Source organism: Dicentrarchus labrax, unplaced genomic scaffold (assembly GCF_905237075.1).
Source record: "Dicentrarchus labrax unplaced genomic scaffold, dlabrax2021, whole genome shotgun sequence".
Lineage (NCBI taxonomy): Eukaryota > Metazoa > Chordata > Actinopteri > Moronidae > Dicentrarchus > Dicentrarchus labrax.
Window position 1 is genome coordinate 30,126,801 of NW_026136711.1, and position 15,751 is coordinate 30,142,551.

Sequence of the window (15,751 nt, forward strand, 5' to 3'; positions counted from 1 at the left end):
CGGGGCCTCTCAGCTCTACATCATCATGCCCTGAACTCCGCAGCTTCACAAAGAGAAGAAGAAAACCATCCGGCCGCTGCCCCTTCATGTGAGTCCTCCTCATGTTTGTTCTGAACGGAGCTTTGTGCCGTTCAACCGGCTGTTTACCGGGTCGGTGTGTGTGTGTTCGGACCCGGGTACACCTCTATATATATATATTGTGTGTGTGTGTGTGTGTGTGTGTGTGTGTGTGTGTGTGTGTGTGTGTGTGGGTGGGTGGCTGCATGGTGGAAACTTCAGCAGCAAACTTCGGAAAGTTTTCCACCAAACTTCATGCAGTTTTTAGCTGATTTTGCATCGGGGCGGGGGTGTTTTTGTTCTTGTTGTTTCTCCTCTCTTGTTGGTGTTTGTTGTGTTTTTTTTGTTTGTTTGTTTTTATGTGAGGGCGTGCAGGGAGGAAAAAAGGAGCACGAGAACGATAAGAGCGAGAGACATGGGGAGGGAGGGAAGGAAGGAAGGAGGGGTGCCGCGGGGGTACAAACTGTCTTCTGACTCTCTGTCTCTACTTTCTCTATCAGCACTGCTATAATATGTTACTTTTAAAGTGGGTTCTGGTCTGTTTCTTCCGCTCTTATTATAATCCTATAATAAAACGTCGTAGGGCAACTTCCAGTTATAGTGTCTGTTATAGTTTAACCGTTAGAATAGCTGGCACTTTATTGCCCCCTCCTCTCCGCCTCATTTATCTTGGGCACTGAGCTACAATGTGCTGCCAAACAGAAACAAACTTTATATCAGACCTTATGTTTTAACTCCTGTGATATTAGTTGGGTCAGTCTGTTGTTTCCACAGTATTCAGAAGATTTAAAATAGGGTTGTTTTGGCCTTCAAACAATCAATAAATCAGTTTTATTGCACCTTTTTTCTTTACAGTTTAATTTAGTTTAAAGTGCTTCTCACATGTTTGACAAGCCGATAATCAGACAGAATGAAATAAAATCTAAATAAGGTAAATTTAAGCATAAAGTACTTGTTGTGGATTTGACTGCTGTCTCCTGTAGTACAACAATATTTACCTTTTTAATGTACTTCTATACAATATTACACATAAAGTACTCCTGTAATATTTCTTTACTGTATAATATTTATCTTTTGTAAAGTATTAGTAGGCCATTTTACCAGGTCTGCGTCATTATAAATGTAATTTTATTTACAATACTTTAACATATACACACTTACAGTTTGTCCATAATGTGTATCTACTAGTGCTGCATTAAATGGAAGAGAAAAAAAAAACGTTATAAAAACACGATAGTGACATTTTTTTGGGACCTGAACCAAACAAACACATCTGGAGAACTTTACTCTGCCAAACGGTATTATATAATGTAGTAGTTCAGTTGTTTTCTGTAGTATTCATATAATGTTTAATTGTGTCTGTGGGTCATATTTGACCTGTTTCGACATACATTTTATTTCCTTCTATTGTCTACGCGTCTGTGCTTTACAATTAGGTTAATTTAGACTCTTATATCTCTTATATTACATAATATATTCGTCTTGAATCTATTTAATTATAATATCTCTCACAGTTTCCTATCATAACCTATTGTTGTGTCTCTGCTGACTTTATTGTTCCGTAGTCAGGCCTAGTATTCCTGTAATAGTTTATTTAAATATGTAATGTTGGAAGTATTTAATACTCTTACAGTGTTTGAACCATGTACACTTCTTTCATTTCTCTGTTGGAGTTTGGTCTATTTAGACTCTGCTGTATTATTATCTCTCATAACGTCCCTATAATATTCATCTGCTGGTAGCCTGTAGTTATCTTATGTAGGCCTCCTTCATCATGACAGCTACAGTTTCCTGAGATACTTACAATTTGTTGTACTGATGTTATCGTTTTGAGGTTTTGTTTTTCTATCAGAAACACTTCATATGAAAATATATTGTCTTTGACCCCACATAAAAAAACATACAATAAAACTTAATTGATCCAGCACAACAAACAGATGGGCAATACATCTTTTATATAAAACTTTATATCCTATAATAATTCTAAAGTATCCTGATAATATTCCTGAGTCTGTTTACTCTCCTACAGTAAAATATTAGATTAGGACTTTATATGTAGGACTGCTTCAGGGAGGCCATACAAGCCAAAAGGGTTGTTCCATTGTATTTTGGATATTGGCAGAAAATAAGCTACGTGGCAAACTAAAGTTTATGATACTTACAGGATACTTTTAGTAGTACAGATAATCCTCACAAATGAGCCTTTATGATTTTTGAAGCGTAAAAGCAACCAGCAGAAGTAAAAGGTTAACATTAAAGGGCGATAAACGAACTACACTGAACTCCTACACACAAGCTGCGTTCCTTTCCCCCCAGAGTACATAAACACCACTCCCTGCTCGGGATGCACCAACATATCAGCTGAACACCTGCCAAAATATTCAAGTATCCACCTTGTTGATTGACGTCAGCCAATTGAGAAATAAGATGGTGTTCAGACATATCAGTGGCTGACCTTTATCTGTTGTGCCACGTCTATTTTGCGCTGGCTGAATGTTATTTGAAGGTTATTTCCAACCTGGATATTAAAGAGAAATAAACATGTTTTCCAGCACAAATATACAGATGTGCTTCATGCAGCAGCACGAACAGTGAGCAGCTGTTCAGCTCTGTGTCTCACATCAGATGTCAGAGAAATACACTGAGCTGCAACCGAGCAGAGATGCTTATCTTTGTAGATTTCTGTGTTTTTCACTGGCACAAAATGGTGAATAAATACCAACTGAGAAAAACTATCAGCATCAGCTATCGACCAGATATTTATTTTAGACATTGGTGTTTGGTGCATCCTGCTCATGGGAACTTCCGCAGTGTGAAGACATCACTTCCTCATTACGTTACACTGGTGGTGTAAACGCGGCGGTTACCTGTTATTGAAACTTTACACAGCTGAAATAAGACATTATGTATAATATATATTGAAACAAAACTGATACCATTGTTAAATATATTCTATTGAAATAGATGTGATATGATTGATTTACAAGATGTCCGGTGTCATTCCTAAACACATTAATATTATTAAGATTACTATGAAGGCTAATATTATATTGATTATTCACTGATTGTTAATATGTAATATCTATATTGATAATTAAGGATAGTAACGTCCAATGTTTGTTTTCAACACTTCAGCAGCCACAGTGATAATGTTGGTAATGTTGCTTGTCAATAAAGTCTGTTTATCTTATTGCACACATGCTTAATTATAACGTCTCCAATGGTGATACTTTCAGTTTGTTGTTGGCAACAGCATGTTGCTGTACATTTTATACATACCTATCCTTCCTTTGGATATGTATTAGACCATTAGTGGCCATGTTTTAAATTAATAATGAGGGCTGATTGGTGGCTGTATTGGGTGGTTCTATCTTTTTTGCATCAATATAATGATGTATATTAAACTGTCACTTATTTAATTTGCTGGATAAACCAAAACGTTCCTGTTTGCATATTTTATCTATAAACAGTTCCCCAGTTCAATATATCACAATATATATGTCAATATTTAAATATAAAAATAAATTTTTGTATGGTTTGTTTAGAATCACATGTTCCTTTTATAACATTTCTGCAGCGTGTCTGTGGTTCTCAGATGGGTCTGACTGTATTATTATCTCTCATTGTAGTATAATAGTATTTGTTAACTGGTATAGTTATTTTACTGTAAACTTTAATTGTGATGACTTCTACTGTTTCCTGGTATATTAACACTTTCAGACTAATCTGTCTATATTACTTTTGTCTATAATATAGCAAAAAATAGGCAACAGTCCAAAATATTAGCTACATGTTCAGTTTATAATGATATTATAGCAAATTATCACATTGGTGCAGTTGAAATCAAAGAATATTTGGCAATTTTCTGGCTTGAAAAATAAATAATAATAATAATAATAATAATAATAATAAAACAGTTAATCAATTATTAAAATTCTCTGCCTCAGATTACAAATGTATTCTTCAAAAATCGAAAACTAGACTGTTGGAAGAAAAATAAATTTGCAGTAATCTTTTCAGCCTTTAGTCTGTTTTTTCTGGAGCTGCAAGCATGAATACTAGGTCTGCTGGTAAATGATATGACATGTGTGAGCTGTACTGTCAAGAAAAATCCTGGAAAATTATTTCTTAAAAAGAGTTCCTGTTTGCAGTATCATGTTGTTGGGCCAAGAAAACCCTAAAGTAATCAAAGCCTTCTGTATATTTATTTGGTTTGTTTGTTTATTTATTTATTTATTTATTTATTAAGTATATGTACTCCTGAGAGTAGAATAACTATAAACTATATAAAGGCATTCTAAATATAAAAAGTGCTGTGACATACCAGGAAATCGCTGGAATCTTAACAAATCTCACGATACAAAGTTTTGGACATACTGCGCCGCACGAAGAGTCAACATACAAACACTTAGCATCACATATACAGTATGTAGGAGGAAGCGGCATTTAACTATGTATACATGCTATCAATTTGAGGTGCAGTTAAGTGTTTATGGTTCATTCAAAGCTGATGATTATGTCCATGATATTGCATGAAGCCAGAGAGTTAATGATCTACGTGGAGACAGCAGTCCTGAGAGCGAGTGGAAGATTCAAATGAACTGAGCTGAAATGGAGGCTGGAGCCGTCTCACTACCTAATGTCTCTGCTGGCCATCTCTTTGCCTGAGGTAGGAGAGCTATAAACGTTAAATTGCCACAGGAAGGAAGTATTTCCTGTGGCAGTAAAAATCAGTACATTACAGACCACGATGCTCCTCTCTGACACAGTATTTCTGTATTACTTCTCTGAGGTCGTCTTCAATGTGTGACTCTGTGTTCAATATATTCATGTGGACGTGATGTCCGAAACAGGACGTTGAAACACATCATAATTATAGATAGAGAGACAGGTTGTGTGGTCTCTGGGTAAAACCTCCCTCTCTGTATTTGGACAGATGTAATTATAGAGGTCTGATTCTAAATCTGAGCTACAGAAACAGATTGTTAGACCTTGCTGACTGTCTGTCTCAAGTTAGTTTTATTTCTACAGCTCAGAGTCAGAGGTTTCAGAGGTCTTTGCGATCTGTCGAACATATGACACCTTTTATCCTTAGACGCTCGTTATATAAGAATATAGGAAGAAGGGAGAAACGTCTGGAGGAGCAGTAAAGGAAGAGATCTCTATTTCCAGGACAGAGAGAGAGGAAATAGATGTTGTCTCTACAGAGTGGAGAGCAGGACCCAGAGGACAGTTACTGTATGGAGAGTACAAATAAAGTGGTACAAACATATGCTGTTAAACTTACAGTGTGTGACTGTCAGTGAGTCAGCATTGTAACGGGAAGTCAGTGTGTTTCTCAGTATTTATTTTGTCTAAGCTCTGTAAACGAGGATAGCACTTCCTCAAATTAGACTTGAACTTGTTAACTTATTTCAGTTTTTTTTCACTACAGTTTTGTATGACTTTTTTTTATTTCTTGGTTGTTACTTCCTTTGAGTTTGATGGTATGTGGCTCCTGTGTTTTCACAGCTTGTCAGGCTTATTTATCACGTTCACAGGGTGTGTTCGTATCTCAACATCCCGCAACATTGATTCATGAAGTTATTTATATCAATCATGAAACTCCTTAGAGATGGTGAGCCGTTGCTATTGTCGCTGACGTTTTAAGGCACACTCAGTTGCAAAATGACAATAACAGAAGTATTTCAGTTTCAGCTCTAGTTTGGAGTAACTTAAAATTCAAGCAACTTGTTTTATGTGTAAGTTCATGTGTGTACAGGCAGACGTTTCTGCAATTACATCTCATGGTTCAGTGTGGACGTGGATGACTGACTGTGTGTAGTTTCATCCTCAGGACAGTGATGTGAGGTTAAAGAACGAATTGTGTCTTAAAACTGTAACTATTTGTTCAACAAATATGACCAGAAATCAGTACTCAACAATTACATTTACTGTAGCCAATTTAGTCCCACGATGTTAAGTCAACATAAAGAAAGAAGCAATGAAAATTGTCCCCTTTATAGAGATTATTTAGAAACAGAAATATAACAGATATCTTCAAACTACATCTGTACAATTAATTTAAATATTGTTGAAATCACAATATATAAGTATAAAATACAAATTGCAGAAGCTGCTAATTTTTTAATGAAGGTAAAATGTGTGACAAAACAGAGTTATAATGAAGGACTGTCATTCTGTAGAGATGCCCTGGGCTACAAATCTTGTTCTCCAGATTTAAGAAAACATGTTTGTTTCATACAAAACCCCAAAAAATCATGATATTATTCGTTTTTTAAGTTTAAAAATTCAATTTGTGATGCAAAAGTATTAATTCCAGCACTACTTGTGAATCATATAATTATATCTGTTAAAATAATCATAATATGATGCTTTTACCGTATTGTGCAGCCATACTTCAAACCTGACCATTGTAAACTGACCCTTTTAAACCTGTTTAAATAAACATTCATGTTTAATTCATGTCAATTGCTCCCTGGAGAAAACTACAGCTAAAAGCTTCACCTATAGGAACCTTTGTTTCATGTTTGTTTTAACCTCTGTCATTTTATGTCATCTCTCTATTGTTCGCTATCAATAAACACAAAAAAGCTCCAAAGTGGCTTAAAAATCAGTTACGTCGGAGTCTAACCGTCCCCTCTCCTCCGCAGAAGGTCGATCTGTATAAACAGTCTGTGTGAGAACTGACCATTTTTTTTTCTTCTGCGGTGTCGTTATTTTCCAGCTTGTGGCTGTACTCCATCAGCAGAGCAGCTGGTTTCCATTCTGGTGTCAGAGGTCAGAGGTCACAGAGAGAAGAGAGTCACAGAGAGAGAGAGAGAGAGAGAGATACAGGAAGGAGTGCTGTCACATGGTTTTCTCTTTGCAGGAAACCATATGACCTTTAACCCTGTCACCTTCATCCCCCCCACCCTACATACCCTAAAATAACATACAGACACTGTGACTCAGCTGATAGTCATTAACCCTCCACTGTCTCTCTCTCTGTCCCTGTCTGTCTCTTACTTTGTTGTCAGTCTGAATGGGTAACCATGTATTTAGTACTGTAAATTCTCATTTCATTTATTTTGATTCAGTGGTCCTCAAACTGGGTCCTTGAAGGGGTCCCCAGGAAAATGGGGAATATGTTAATTTCACTATTATTTCATTGACTAGAAGTTAGCCCAATGAGAGAATGGTGGGTTTCACACTATTCATTGTTAAATAGTTTTAATATTCATATTATATTTAGTGTTTGGGCACTTTTTTTTTCAAAATGGTAGCAAGTACCTGTCTACAGTATAGACAGTTATGGAAACACTCTGATCAGATCGGGATTCCTGATGCTACATCTCATCAAATACACCAACAAGGTTTTGAGATATAGCGTCACCAAACTCCTACAAGTCAGTACTTGTGTTTTATTGTCTTTTTATCATCATCTGTGACGTGAAAACATCAGATTTCCACACAGTCAAAGAAACAAAAAGTGTTGGGAGCGTTTCTCCTGCTGCTGAAAGCACTGTCAGCCGAAGAGTTAATGACACTGAACGGCAGAAAAGTAGTTTAGCTGACTGCGAGGCAGCGAACAGAAACGAGTCACGCTGCTCTGCATTACTCTGCCCTCAGTTTCCATTACAGTTTTGTAGTTAGATAATTAAACTGCAGTGATTCTGGACTCTGAGAGCTTCTTGACTGATGATTCCAGTCTTATTATGTCAGAATAAAGCTGTTAGTAACATTTATATAAAACTATTCTTAAGAGAAAATATATATGAGTGTTAACGTACGCCTCAAATAACTCCTCACACTTCACTACTCCGTTTATCAATATGTTATGGACCTAATATTTATTCTAATTATTTAATTTGGGTGTTTTTTATTTGCCTTTTTGTGGCATTTCAGCTTTATTTATATAGTGACAGCTGGTGAGAGACAGGAAAGGGGGCAGAGAGAGGAGGGGGGTGATGTGCAGCTGGAATCGAACCCAAGCTGCTGTGGTAAGGACTTGAGCACTTTCAGGTGAGCTACCGGGGCGCAGAATGAATTTTTTAACAGAGCTATTGATCCATGTGCCCCTGTTTCCTGTGTGGACAGATCAAATGTCCAGCTGATCAGTTTGTTCTGAACTGCTTCTGTGTTTAAGTCCTTTGTTCCAGGACAGATTTGCACAGTAAACATGGCCCACAGTTATGCTCTGTGTTAACCTGTAAATACAGGAGCTTATCTTCCTGTCAAAAAACTTTTCCCAGCTTTTCTCATGAGAGCGTTGCCCCTCCCACCCTGCCTGGGGAGAATACAAATAACAAGAACAAATATGTTGATTCGTTAATCAGTATCTGTCCGGACTCGTCTCCTCTGCTCTTGTTTTCCAAAATCACAGTTAGTTGGTTAGGTAGGAGTGCGGTAGTAGTTACAGTGGTTCTACAAATGGTTACACAGGTATTGAGCCTATTCGAGACAGGAAATACAGAACATTTTTGTCTTCATCTCTCTGTTACAGTACTGTTTTTTCATTCAGTCAGAGGTGTATGTCTGTAATTGTTGTTTCTGTCTTTATTCAGGCATAAAGAGAGAGACAGAAAGAGCCTTTTGTGTGCAAAACAAAAAGAAAAAAAATCTTTTTTCAGACTGATCCAACGTGAAGGAAATCTCTAAGTCACTTAAACTACTACTTTCATGCAGTATATGGCAAGCTTATAATAATAATAAAAATAATAATAATAATAATAATAAGCACAAATAAAAGTGCTGCTGTTATTTCAAAATAGTCAATAAAGAGTTACGAGAGTCTTGTTCCATTCCAAGTTAAAAATCTCTAGAATTTAAAGTACATGTATGTTAATTGTTGTACATCAGAGTCTGAGCTAACCCCAGGTGAGATACAGTAGGTAATAGTGTTAAATCACACCAAGCAAGGTTAAAATTTATATCTGCATCAAAATATAACATGAATATATAATAATTATGATATATAATATAATAATGTTTATCAGAGATCAAGAGGGCCATGCCAGCGTGCATACATGGCGTATTATAGATGTTCAACATAATGGACAATGCATGGAGGAATGATGTGCAACGAGCCAGTTAATAATTAATTTTGGGATCTTTTCATTTCATAAATCTCAATATGTTCCTGATATATTTTGTCAATATTCACATTACCAGGATATTAACAGCTTAAATTAATTCTCAGGTGTACATTTTGGTCATGATTATTTTCAGTTCTGAGTCCTCCCCGACAGTCATGACAAAAAGGCTGAAATCAGGTGTGGAAAACATGAACCCGACACTAATTTTCGAGTTAATTATCAAAAGTAATTTTTGCGTGATGAATTATCTCGTTATCTCAATCAATTGGCCTTTTGTTTTCTCGAGATAATGAGATGGATTAACATGTGGTCTCAAGATAACAGTGTTGCGTACACGGGAGATAAGTGAGAAATTCATTACAGTGGACCTAATCAGGGAGTAAATGACACGTATTTAATCTCTCTGTATATTGAACCTCGTGCTGCTGTGCCTTTGTGTTAATGTGACACATGCAGTTCAGACTTGAGTCCAGTTTAAGTGCTACAGAAATGTTACAGGTTCAACTTTGTCAGATTTACGTCTGGACTTTTACTTTAAAGTTTATTCAGATGTGAGATGTGAAATTTTTATGTAACGAGGTCTGAAAGGAGCTTAAGTGCTGCTAGTAGAAGGAAAAGTAATACTATTAGCACTGTGTGTGTGTGTGTGTGTGTGTGTGTGTGTGTGTGTGTGTGTGTGTGTGTGTGTGTGTGTGTGTGTGTGTGTGTGTGTGTGTGTGTGTGTGTGTGTGTGTGTGTGTGTGTGTGTGTGTGTGTGTGTGTGTGTGTGTGTGTGAACCTGTTACAACAAACATTATGAAATAAATCACTTACAAAACTGTAGTGAAGAAACACACACATACAGGTCAGCTGATTCAAACTACACACACACACACACTAAGGGAGAGAGTGAAGCAGACAGGAACGGAGCGAGAGCTGAAACAGGAGAACCTGAACTGAATCCAGATCTGATTGGTATTCAGAGACTATTCTGTCTGCAGGGAGACATTCCTGCAGGAGGAGAGGGGAGGTGTGGTGTGGGAGGAAGAGGAGGGGGAGAGGGAGAGGGTGACTCCATTCATCAGCAAAAATTAAAATGTCTCTCTCTTCCTGCTTTTCAAGGTAGAAGGCAGTGTGTTTGTTGTTGTAGATATCATCTACAACAACCTGTTTGGTTATAATACAATACGGGTTATTGTTCTTTGTGTTGAACCTTATTGTTGTTGTTATTGTTGTTGTTTTCTGGTTCTGATTGTTTGTTCTGTTGTTGTTCAGAGTGAACAGAAGCTCTGGTAAATCAGTTTGTTATGGATAATTACTTTGTTATAAATATTTTCTTAATGAATAGTAATACTTAGTTTGCTATACATAATTTGTAACTTATAATTAGTAAGTGATAAATAGTTTGTTTAGTTTATGTTTTTTAATTAGATTGTTGGGAAATAACTAACAATCGAAATATCAGAATAGTTTTTTATATTTTTATAAATAATTTGATCATTTTTGTTGGACATAAATTGTTATCTATACTTTTTTTGTTATAAGATTAACTTTATTATACTAAATAATAATAATTAAATAATTAGTGTGTTTGTTGTATATTTGGTAATTGTTTAGAAAATTATAGTTTTTAATGAAAAGTTCATTTGTTATTGAAGATTTGTGTTTGATATTGATGATTATCTTGCTGAAGATAATTTGACATGTTTGATAAATAGTTTGACCCTAATGGTTATGTTGTTGTAGGTAATAAGTTGGTTGTGGGTCATTTGTCTTTTGTTTTGTTTAACATAATTAGTTCGTCTGTCAGATAATTAGTGTGTTATAGATAATGAATGTGTCTCTCAATGTAGAATTACTGAGTTGGCAGGTATCTGGATAACTGCAACTGCGTAAAACCCAGAGTTTCCTTGAAGCAAACAATAAATAGATAATAAGTCTGTTTAGTCATCCAGCTGACTTTATTCCGTCTGTACAGGATGATTGACTGTCACTGAGCAGGCAGCCAACATCAAGACTGGTTCCACTTTTTTAATGAATGTGTGGATCTACAGGTGGAAATGTAGGGTTTTTACACAAATTAAAATCTGTAATATATTATGAAGTAAGGAATTGTAGTTATATAATAGTTTTAACGTAATCCGTTGATTTTAGATGACACTGATGCCGCTGCGTCTGTCTGTCTGTCTGTCTGACCCAGGTGTGACCACAAATCCAGTCTCCATCAATTGGAAGCAGCGTGGTTCACAGCACAGGAGGTTTCACACTCAGGCTTCATGGAGATAAAGCTGAGTGGAGAGATGACAGAACAGGGGAAAATGTCCAGATGACAACAGACGTCACAGTCCAAATATGCTGACATAGCAGGCTGAACGGATAACAGCTCATCACGTCCCGCCACCGCTCGCTCATCGTCCGTCCAGCCATGTTGTTGAGGAGGAAGCTGTGCGTTGCCCTGGTGATCGCTGCCATCCTCTTCCTCATGCTCGCCAGTCAGAGCATCCAAAGGAGACATTTACTGCCTCTGTCATTAGCCCTGCCCATCAGCCGGGCCACGCCCACCGACAGGGAGACAGGTGAGGAGCTGATGTCGTCATCACTGGGGTAAAGGAAAAAAAATCCCAGAAACAGAAAGTGTGACACAATTTAGCAGCGAGGTTCGACTTGTTATCTTTGAAAACTGCCAAAAATTGGCCGAAGGAGCTGTAACAGTTTTTCTACGACCGTTTTCATCAATATTCACCAAACTAACTGTGTCGTGCTACTGTAAACGAAACAGTAGTAGTAGCAATAACACATTTAGTAGCAAAAGTATTTAGTAGTAGCAGTTCTATTAGGATAATAGTAGCTAACAGTTTAAGGAGAGCTCCCATGATGCAATGTTCTCTGACTCTTAATCTGTTTGTGTTTACAGTTGTTGAACGCACGGGGCCTCCTTCTCTTCTGACCCCTGACCCTCCCCAGACCCCATCTCCTTCCAGCACCGCCGAACCTGAATCCGAGGAGGAGCCTTTAGAGTACTCACAGTATGACCAGAGGTAAGACACTGAAGGTCCCAGACTCAGTTCTGCATATCCCATGATTCCCTGTCACTGTCTGACTCCTCTGTGTTGTCTTGTTTCAGGTCATGTGGTTGTAAAGAGTCCTGTATTTCAGACCTGGGGGGGTCAGACTGGTTCAGCCAACGCTACGACCACAAACAGCAGCCTGTCCTCCGAGATACCAACAACAACTTTGACCCTGAAGCGCTCAGATGGTGGCTGGTGAGGACAAATAGCAGAAATAATGCAGTTTTTAATATGCATGATGATTCACCAGCCGGAGGTTTGAAATCGAAGTTAAAAAGTCATTATCACAAACATTATCAAGGTTTTATTCACTGAAATAAGTTTAGTTTGACCTTCAGAATTCACTCTTTGAGTCAGTCTGTGGGTCTAAGCTTAACATACGTTATTACCATTAAAATAATTCAGGTAATAAACAATTTATTTTACTTTAACTGGTATACTTTTTTCAAGTTAATCTGCATAAATCCAAAAATAAGTGTGTGAGATTTTATTAATCACTGCAGCTTTACCACAAGTACCTAAAAGCCACTGTTGGATAAAATCATTATAAACCTAAATCCTATTATTTCCTGTACTAATATTATTTTATTCTACAATCAGCGATTAAACTGCAGATAACCATAATGTCAATATTGGTACTTTACAATTACGGTTAGGTCATTAAAATGAATTGTTTTGAAAAATCTTGTAAGATTTCCAGGTGTTATGTTTTGCTTCCTTGACTGTGGTGCAGTAAGAAAGTGTGAGTCCCTGAACAGGAATTAATGGCAGGCTGGAAGTGACCTGACAGCACTGAATTGATGTATGAACACTGAGAATTGTTAAATCAGCTGAATCCCAGAAGACCAAAGAGAATGTGTAATAAACCGCATTATGGTCATATAATGTGCTTCAGTTAATAGTCAGGACCACTGATGAAAATAGGTATTTTCATAAAATCAAAATGTAAAGTCTTAAAGTTGTTTTTTTCCCGTCGAAACTGTCTGCAGTCTGAATGAAGAGTAGAACATCTGACTCTTTACTGCATTTACAGATTGAGTTCTGCTGCAGAAACCATTAGTAGATTAAAGGGGGGCGGTGGGGGTAGAAATACTGCCAACATCATCAGTCTGATCCACAGTTTACTGTATATAGTGTGGGTGTGGGTGTGTGGGTGTGTGTGTGTGTGTAGTGCTGTAGTTAAACTGTAAATGTAAAAACATGCAGAAACTGTCCACAGCATTAAACAAGAATATGAATGTAAAAATGCTTTTATAGCTGTTGGGAAGTATTATAGTTAAACTAAAGCTAAACTAGCTACATTAAAAACAACCTGACATCCTCCACAGGGTCTTCAGCGGTCCGGTAATGACCAGACTTTGGAGGAAGTGATGGCAAAGATGTTCCAGGTCATCTCCCCACCCACTGTTGACTTCAGGCCCCTCCCCTACCACTGCCGTAGGTGTGCCGTGGTCGGCAACTCTGGGAACCTGCGACGGTCGGGAAACGGTGACCTGATCAACTCCCACGACTTCATAATTCGGTATGTATGTCCAAGTACAAGCACACACTCGCCATACCCTTCCCATATTCCTCCTGTTCATCTTCCTCACCTTTCTCCTCCACAGGATGAACAAGGCGGTGACTCGAGGATTTGAGAAAGACGTTGGGAATCGGACGACGCATCACTTCCTGTACCCAGAGAGCGCGGTGGACGTTGGACGTGGCGTCAGCCTCGTCCTCCTGCCTTTCAAACTGAGAGACTTGGAGTGGCTGACCAGTGCGCTGTCCACCGGCAACGTCAAAATGTATGAAATATTTAGCAAAGTTTATTAGGTCCATGTAGCTAAAACTAATGTAGTCTAACGTTTTTTGCATAAAATGGTAAACTTTTGTTGCGGTTTGGCCTTTGGTTCTCATGACAACGCCATTTTGGGGCCTCAAAACACAAACTTTTGAAGCCAGGTTCCAGAGCGTAACCTTTTGAAAACGTCACAGCTTCACTTCGCACAGGACTATTAAATTTCCAGTCAAATATTCGTGTACAAAGAGAAGACAACAATGGAGGACTATCAACCCGTGTTAGTGCTGCAGGCTTTGAATTAACAACATACATCCGCCAAATACTAAATTTTTGGACTACCAAAAGATGTAGACATAACAAAGTAAAAAAACTGTTACACCGCCACCTACTGGCCTTGCATGCATATTACAACATATTAGAGTAATTTCTGCATATCCGTTTGCTCGATTCATGCATGAACGTAAAGGGCTGGTTTAATGTACTGTAATGTTCCTGGTTGCTAAGTTGCCGGGTTGCTTCCTCCTATGTATTGGGCTCTGTCCATTATAACTATGGCACTTCCCTTGTCCGCTGGTTTTATGACTAGGGAGTTAGGGTTAGGGTTAAAATACAAATACAGCGTCAGTACTTGTTATATATATATATATATAATTAATATTGTACAGAAATGTTGTGTTTACTACGAACAAAGACACGTACTTCAATATGAATTTACACCCAATAGAAAAGAGTGACTTATATATTATGCATAAAAATACTAACGTAAACATACAACAGATAAATACATTCCTCACAGATTGAAAGGTGTAGTAAAAACTTGATATATTTTTGGTTATGTACACAGATAATATACTTGTTTATATACTAAACAATATGCCTAAATATTAACATTAACATGTGAAACATTTACATCAGACAGGACAAAATGTGAACTAAACTGTTAAACATGTAGTGTATACATTAATATACATACATGCAAATGGATAAAGGTAAATGTGAAGTATTGTTGATTCTAAAATGAAATACTTGATTATGAGCAGTTATTATTTCTGTGTGTGCAGGACCTACATGAGGGTTAAAGACCGAGTGGAGGCTGATAAAGACAAGGTAAAATACAAGCTTCATCGTGCTCTCTCACATCACACTGTTCACACTTTATTATTATTATAATCAGTTTTTACTTCCTCTTTTTGTTCTGAGGAAGTTTTGACATCTGCTCTTAACCTTCGGTGTATTTTTTGACTGATCATAGAACAAATACCTTTATTCTTTAATACATTTTCTTCCTTTAACTACTCTATTCATAAAGTTGAACCTAAAATATTTAATTCATTTAAATGAAATACCTCAGTAATGGTGAAGAAAAGAAAAGTCTTTCCGATTATTTATGTACTCAATCATAACTCACGTAATTGTTACCATGGTAACACTGTGTGTGTGTGTGTGTGTGTGTGTGTGTGTGTGTGTGTGTGTGTGTGTGTGTGTGTGTGTGTGTGTGTGTGTGTGTGTGTGTGTGTGTGTGTGTGTGTGTGTGTGTGTGTGTGTGTGTGTAGGTCCTGGTGGTGAACCCGGTGTTCTTTAAGTATGTTAATGATCGTTGGACCGAGCGTCACGGTCGCTACCCGTCCACCGGCATGCTGGCCATCATCTTCGCTCTGCACGCCTGTGACCAGGTAGGAAGGCGAGGGGGGCGGAGTCTGTTTCGTCACCTCTGACACGACATTAAGTCAAGTTAATGTTTCTGTCAAACTTCAGTTAGTAATGCAGCAGAGAGCAGAGACAGTTGA

The 15,751-nt window shown here is 37.5% G+C and overlaps 1 protein-coding gene across 2 annotated transcripts in view; it reads left to right on the plus strand.

The window, feature by feature from the left end:
• The window catches only part of st3gal8 (ST3 beta-galactoside alpha-2,3-sialyltransferase 8), a 19,656-nt gene continuing 3,905 nt past the window's right edge, over nucleotides 1-15,751 (plus strand). Inside the window, exons 1-8 of one of the 2 annotated variants that reach the window (XM_051414245.1) lie at nucleotides 1-88; nucleotides 11,314-11,689; nucleotides 12,028-12,151; nucleotides 12,238-12,376; nucleotides 13,510-13,703; nucleotides 13,789-13,968; nucleotides 15,026-15,071; nucleotides 15,518-15,637. In XM_051414245.1, the coding sequence (XP_051270205.1) occupies nucleotides 11,539-11,689; nucleotides 12,028-12,151; nucleotides 12,238-12,376; nucleotides 13,510-13,703; nucleotides 13,789-13,968; nucleotides 15,026-15,071; nucleotides 15,518-15,637 (954 nt within the window). In that variant the 5' untranslated portion in view covers nucleotides 1-88; nucleotides 11,314-11,538. Of the gene's footprint in view, nucleotides 89-4,577; nucleotides 4,727-11,313; nucleotides 11,690-12,027; nucleotides 12,152-12,237; nucleotides 12,377-13,509; nucleotides 13,704-13,788; nucleotides 13,969-15,025; nucleotides 15,072-15,517; nucleotides 15,638-15,751 lie in introns of those variants that run through there. The other variant, XM_051414244.1, reaches the window with a different exon arrangement.